The sequence below is a fragment of the Aspergillus mulundensis genome (genome assembly GCF_003369625.1).
Source record: "Aspergillus mulundensis strain DSM 5745 chromosome Unknown scaffold_0, whole genome shotgun sequence".
Taxonomy (NCBI): Eukaryota; Fungi; Ascomycota; class Eurotiomycetes; order Eurotiales; family Aspergillaceae; genus Aspergillus; species Aspergillus mulundensis.
The window spans coordinates 414988-421508 of record NW_020797888.1 but is presented as its reverse complement, the minus strand read 5'-3'; the positions used below and the strand labels follow the sequence as shown (position 1 = coordinate 421508).

Sequence of the window (6521 nt, the reverse complement as noted above, 5' to 3'; positions counted from 1 at the left end):
TCAATGCGCCTAGCTGGCTAATAATGAGCGAGTATTTGTTTAAAGCACGTGCCAGGCACAACGAACATTACGAGAGAAGAGATTGGAGCAAGAGGACGGTGGTATGAACGTCGATTGCAGGCTATGCCCTAATATTTCATCTTATAAACATCAAAAGAGGTTATCGACATCAATGTCGCTTAGGAGAAACGCCATGAGCACCCGTTTTCCAGACCCGAACACAGTTCTAATAGTCCAACTAGAATGTCCGCCGACTCATAGGTCTGACCAGCCATGCGGAAAGGAAGAATATCAAAGCCATGTACACAAAAAGAATTCGAAATAATGGGATGAGATAGGGACAATGGGGGCGATAAGAGGGTGCAAGGTGCAAAGTGCAAGGCAATGGTGGTGCGAGCATTGAAAGTAGTGGCGCCGAGAAATACGCATGAGATTAATGTCGAGGGCCTAGTATCCAACTAGCAAGTCATTTCGTCGAGTTGCTTCGCGCCAAACCTGTTACCGCGGCAGACCCAACAGCTCGACGTCGCGCTCGAATCTCGGTGCCACTACCACTGTTGCTTCGTCGCCTTCCACCGCCTTCAAGGGAACCACGGCGTCGTCTCTGGAATAGAGAACGTTCCAACGTTAGAATCAAGCGCTCTGTACAGAAAATGACAAACGCTTAGCGGAGAATAAAAAGCAGAAGTTTGGTTAATCACATCAAGGGCCAGGTCTCATCTGCAAGACAAGCAAGCGATCAAACATGCGGGCGACTTACCGAAGTGATAGAACCCTCTCGAGGCCGTCGGTCTTTTCCGGGACCGGGCTCATCCAGTTTCAGGGACTGGAGTCGCCTCTGGCTATCCTGAGTGAGAGCGTCGACATCGTCCAGCTGCAGGGGGATTTCAGCCGTCGATGAATTGAGTGGCAGGTCGACACCGTTTTGCTTCTGCGCGGCTCGTTCAGCGACCTTTTCCCATCGGTTTTGTCGAGCCTTCTCGCGCATCTCGGCGCTGTTTTGTCGTTCATTGTATTCGTGTGAGCACTCGTCGAAGAGCTGAGGGTTAATTTCCATGAACATCTTCATCGCGTTGTATACCATGCTGTGGATGGTCCTATACGTTGATTAGCGAGAACGTGATGTGAAAGGCGGATCTAGTACCTGTTCCAGTGCCCTTTGGAGTTCTCGAACAAGGGAGGGAACATTATCGGCAGAATGACCTCTACATTATCGCTGACCAGGTTGCAGAAGTATTCATTGTTCCAGAAGTAGAGCGCACGCTCCGCGACCTGGAAATGGGGGCTAGCGACCGACTTGGCCAGCTGCTGGAACAGTGGCTCTTGCACTTTAGCGAATTCCGCGGGGTCCATGACCTCGAAGATATCTTCAACTTCGTTGAGGTACATAACTTCCTTGGTACTGTTCGTTTTAGGCCAGTATCGGAGCAAGCCACAGACGACCTGAGACGCGGTTAAAACCAGAACAAGGGGGACTGCTTCCAGAGCCACTCACATCTTCCGTTAATGTGGAATCCTTCTCGAGAAATTGGACGATACAGTACGCCAGCTGTGGATGGTACATGCTGAGGCTCTTCACTTTGTGCAAAGGCAGTAGAACTCGGGTCAAGAACAGCTTGTGTTCCTCCTTGAGCGGAAGGGCAAAACCGTTGATAATGGATCCAAGGATCTCCAGCAGCTCCGCGATTCCATTGAAACGCTCGGTCTCGTAGCTGAATTGGAAAAAGACGTTGTTGATAGATCGCCGAATATATGAACGTAAATTTAAGAACTTTCCGTAAATGCGATGTAGCGTTGTCTTCAGGAAATCGCGCTCGCGCGGGTCTTCGGAATCAAACAACTCTAGCAGCTAATTAAACGGTCAGCGCATTCTGACTTCAAGAGCCGGTTGTAATACCTGAAGCACAAAATGGTGGTCGATGTAGGCCTTTGCGATGTTTGTGTTGAAGTCCTGGCTCTCAATGAACCGCAAGAAGAACTCATAGACGACCTGAATATGGGGCCAGGCGACTTCCAAGACTGGCTCATCCTCCTCCGGGTCGAATGCCTCGCCCTGGGGTGTGATCGGGGGCGGAATAGGTCTGAACAGATTCTTGGCAAACATTTCAACCACGCGGGGGTACATTGGTTCTGTAATAACGGAGCGGTTGTTGGCGATATAATCCAGGAGCTCGTGAAGAGCCAGTCTCTTGATCTCCTTGGACTTCATATCTGCGGTAGGGTCATTGAAGTCGAATATGATATTGCACTGATCGATCTTCTGCATGAACAGCTCTTGACGACGGTTCGGGGGCACTTCGTGGAAGCCGGGAAGCTTCTCAAGCTCTCGCTGGCGCTGATCTGAGATGTCGAAACGAGAAGAGTGTTGGCGCTTGGGAGTCCGGATACCCTCAGACATATCCTTCGGAGTTGTTTGAAGGCGATCGAAAACATGGGACTTCCGGGGAGGAGCCAGGTCTCCTGGCATAGTCTCGGCAGCGCCGGGCGGAGGGGCATGCTACAGTAGAAACTCAAGTTAGCCAGGGTCCGATAATCCATGGAGCACGCGAGTCGTTCTTCATCTTGAGCACTTACCGGTCCGCTGGGACTTATCACCACACTTGGAGCCATCGGTTGCCCTTGCTTGGTGGGAGTCGCTGAACTTCCGTTAGTGGCGGGTTGACAATGGCACCTCCGGCGTGCAGTGTAGGATACTCACCGGGAGGAAAACCTCCCGATTGCGAAGCATCTTCGGGGGCCTTGCCTCTGATATCATTCACGGACGTGGTAGACGACGTCGGGGTGACCTGGTTGGGGGACGCGGATTGTTGGCCATGGTGGATGCCCAGGTTGGCGGAGTTCTGTTGTGCAGCCTGCGATGCCGACTCTTTCTTCTTCGACGACTTATTATCTTTCGCTCTCGACAACTGCTCGTGCTAGGACATTTAGCATAACCCAGCGCCCGGCGGGGTGATCGAGCCCAGCCACGCGGGACTGTGCGACCCGCAACAAACTCACCACTCTCTGTCTGAAACCCTTCATTGTCACCGCTATTCGGACTGCCACATGTACTCGGACCTGGTTCTCGATGCCAGTGCAGCAGGATGCCACACGCTAGCAGGAGGGGGAAGGGGCGGATGCGGTCTGGCGGATCGGACAACTCTTAGACTGTTTGTTTCGGGCGGCCTGGACACATGAGCATTTGCGGGCAGAAGGGTAGCATTGGCAGGAGAACAGGGCGGTGAACTATCGAGGAGTAAACGTAAAGGGGGTTCGATGGAGTATCGTAGCTGGAACATTGCGTTGCAGCCACCGCAAGACGGGGTTAGGTGGCCGAGGAGGTCAAGCCCAAGGAGGTAACAGGGGGGCAAACACGGACCTCCCCCGACACGCGAGAGGAACAGGAAAGTATATAAAAGGGCAGCTCACCTCGAGGGACTTGCGGGCAAAACGATTGGTAGAAGCGAGGCTGAAAATGGTCGGACGCTGACGCTCAGTTGCTGGCGCGATCGCAGCGGTATAGGAGGAGCTCGCGAGTCGGTCAGGTCTGGAGGATCGACTTCCGTGTCGCTTATGAGAGAAGGCGGGGTGCGAAATCCCCCAGGGACTGAATTGGAACTCGCGAAGCACCGGTCGGACACCACGAACAAGCAGACGGAGACGACTATATTGCGAAGGATGGAGCGCGCAGAGAAAACAAGAGCATTGACGATGGGGTTCGTCGTGAAAATAGACGGCTATCACGAGAGGAGATGTGGTGACGGGCTGTGGCTGAGGACGCTCGGACGTGGTTAAGTGTATGGTGTGGATTCGCGGAACTGGCTGTTACTGCCTGGGGAAACACCTCAACCACGGCAGGCTGGAACTCCTAGCAAATCTTGCACAGCTGAAGATATCGACAGAGTTGGCGGCTCAACCCAATCCCTTTTTCCCTGGCCTCAGTGTCCTTATCAGAGTTCTGTACGGTAAGGGGCTGTCCAGCTGTGAGCCTGTGACCCAATAATGACGAACTCGAGGACGTTCGATGCGGACGGGTGACTGATTCATTAAATGCCCATGGAACCAAGTAGGCCATGGGCTAATCTACTTTCTGCTGCTAAGTTTCTCGACTTCGGGCCCATGGTGATTCTCATGTTTATTTCAGGAGTACAGGTTGATCAGGTGACTTGGTCGTGTTGACATCTCTGATACCCTCATAGCAAATTTGAGAGAGTTTCAGATTTGAATAATAACGTTCTCCTAAATCTAATCTCCCAATATCTATCTGAATAGAGTAGATCGAGTCCAGCAAGGCCGAAAATGTAGTGCTCGACTGACATATATATATTCTGCCGAAGACTCATCCAGTCAAACTTACTTTTGATACGCCGGCCGCGTACGGAGTATTTATTTCAGGAATATCCACCCAGATCGTTCCTTTACACACAAAGCATCCCATTCACTGGTATATCACCTGGGCATGTTATACGAATTACCTTCAGCGAGACCCCAGATCTTCACTATAGAGCTCGAGCCCAGCGTGCCAATTGTAGCTGTGTAGCTTAGTGTGCACGTGACGAGCCACCAAAAATAGTTTACCTATCGCCAGCCGGGCTTCGGACCAACTGTAACCTAAACACCACGCAAGAAGAACAGCCAGCACATCTCTCAAATTAGTCCGTGAACATATCGCTGTAATTCTAACCTCAGCCAAGAGCTAGTAGGATGTTCTTACTTGTTCTTCGTGCGATATCTACTGAAACCAAACCGAATCACGGTGTATCTCCGGACGCGTCTGGTTTCGTGTGACAAGCGAAATGCTGATAGCAAAGGCATGATGCATTTGAATTCGATAATCGAGTTTGGAGTATCTGCGACTAGATGGCTGTCCAGATATCACAACTGTGCTGAAATTTAACTATCAACTGGTGTCTTCTACCTAGAGCTCCGACGTCATCCACTGGAGAAACTAAGCTCGTGGATGTACCCAAGCTCACCACTCATCATCCCCCCTCCTTCTCGTTGACCTCCGACTCATAATTCGTCCCCAGTGAAACGCCTGAGGATTGACATAAGACGTAAGATCCAACTCCCCATCCTCCATCAACTGACAGGAAAGGAAAGTCAGTAACCCGCCACCATCATCCAACCGTCTATAATCCGCGATCGCCTCAAGGGCCCGCAAGAACGCGGCGCCATACTGCCAGCGGCCTCTCGACTCAAGCCACCGGTTGAGGTTCTGCGTCGCGGCGAGGTCGTTCCGGCAGTGGTTGCGCACGGGGAAGTAGATCTTGACGGCGGGGAGATCTCGTCCGGGCGCGATGTCGAAGTAGTACACGCATCCTTTAAGCATCTCCGGGACATCGGCGAAGTTGGGGATCACGGTGTCGCCGTTCGTGGGAACGGATGGGAATTCTGAGCTTGTTGGGAAATTGGCGGGCTGTTCGGTTAGGGTCTTGAGCAAGTCGAAGAGTTCTTTGAATTGTTTTTCGCGGGCTTTCGTGTTGGCGATGCGTCCGCCCATTGTCATGACCTCGCGGATTGCGTTGAAGTTGGTGTGCGGGCTGTTGAAGTACCATTTTATACGGCCTTTGGCGGGGTCGCAGTTGTCGACGCTGAGGCAGAAGGGTTTCAGGAGCTTGCCTTCTGGGCTTGTCTTGAGGAACTCGTGCATAGCGGCGCGAGAGGGGACGTCCGGATGTAACCCGCGAAACGACGCTTCCCAGCGCGGGATGTCGACGAAACCCTGGTGGTCGAGCGTGCGTGGTTGAAAGTATGTCTTGAGTGCGGTCGACTCCCGCTGAAACTCGAGGGAGTATATCATGCTTGTGCCGAGTGGACCACTGGTGGCGGCCTTTTGGGTATACTTGGCATAGTCGTGGTCGAACAAGGTGGCTAGGAAATGATGCGTCCAAGTGAGGTCGGCGCCCGGTACCGCGGCGGAGAGCTTGTGAAGGACTTCGTGCGTGGCCGAGTGATTCAACGGATCAAACGCCGTCCCTGCCATGGGCCCTATAGGCTCTAGGCCGAAGCGAACCTCTGGCTCGCCGTCGGGTGTGTTCCATCTCCATGAGAATTCAAAGGGTGTGCCGTCTAGCTGAAGCATAGACTTCCAGGTCGGGGAAGAGCCGCCTTCACGAGGCGCGGGTCCTAGATATGGAGCCTGTACGGCTTCTAGTTAGCGGAGTATATTAGGGAGACGAGGGGTGGAAACGTACCGCGTAGTGATAGTGATAAAGAAGACACTCATACTGCTTCTCGATGGGATACGCAGCGGCATCAAGGAGGAGAGCTAGGTGTCTCCCCGTGAGCTGCCACCACGCATCGGCATCCGGTCCACGAGACGGAAGCGTCTGAGACAGAACCCTCCAAGCCTTTGTGGACTGCCCTCCATCCGACAAGGACCGTCTGTGCGAAGCTATCCAAGTAGTAGCGGGCATCGTTGCAAGTTTCTAGCTGTCCGAACAGTGTTTCAAGTGCGAGAGTGCTCGAGTCATCCCATCTGAGACAGCGAGCTGCTCTTGTACACTCGCACAGCCGGAAAAAGCAACGTTTCTGATCTT

The 6521-nt window shown here is 52.8% G+C and overlaps 2 protein-coding genes across 2 annotated transcripts; both read right to left on the bottom strand.

Annotated features, from left to right (window-relative positions):
* Positions 1–739: 739 nt before the first annotated feature.
* On the bottom strand, positions 740–3021 carry DSM5745_00125 (protein phosphatase 2A regulatory subunit RTS1; the record flags this gene model as incomplete). Its single annotated transcript, XM_026742141.1, has 7 exons — positions 740–1097; positions 1145–1443; positions 1496–1849; positions 1898–2497; positions 2575–2636; positions 2699–2915; positions 2998–3021. 7 exons carry the CDS (start codon positions 3019–3021, stop codon positions 740–742), a joined length of 1914 nt encoding a protein of 637 aa, XP_026607986.1.
* Positions 3022–4951: 1930 nt separating this feature from the next.
* On the bottom strand, positions 4952–6398 carry DSM5745_00124 (uncharacterized protein; the record flags this gene model as incomplete). The annotated part of the gene is made up of 2 exons (XM_026742140.1): positions 4952–6121; positions 6177–6398. 2 exons carry the CDS (start codon positions 6396–6398, stop codon positions 4952–4954), a joined length of 1392 nt encoding a protein of 463 aa, XP_026607985.1.
* Between the last annotated feature and the right edge of the window lie 123 nt (positions 6399–6521).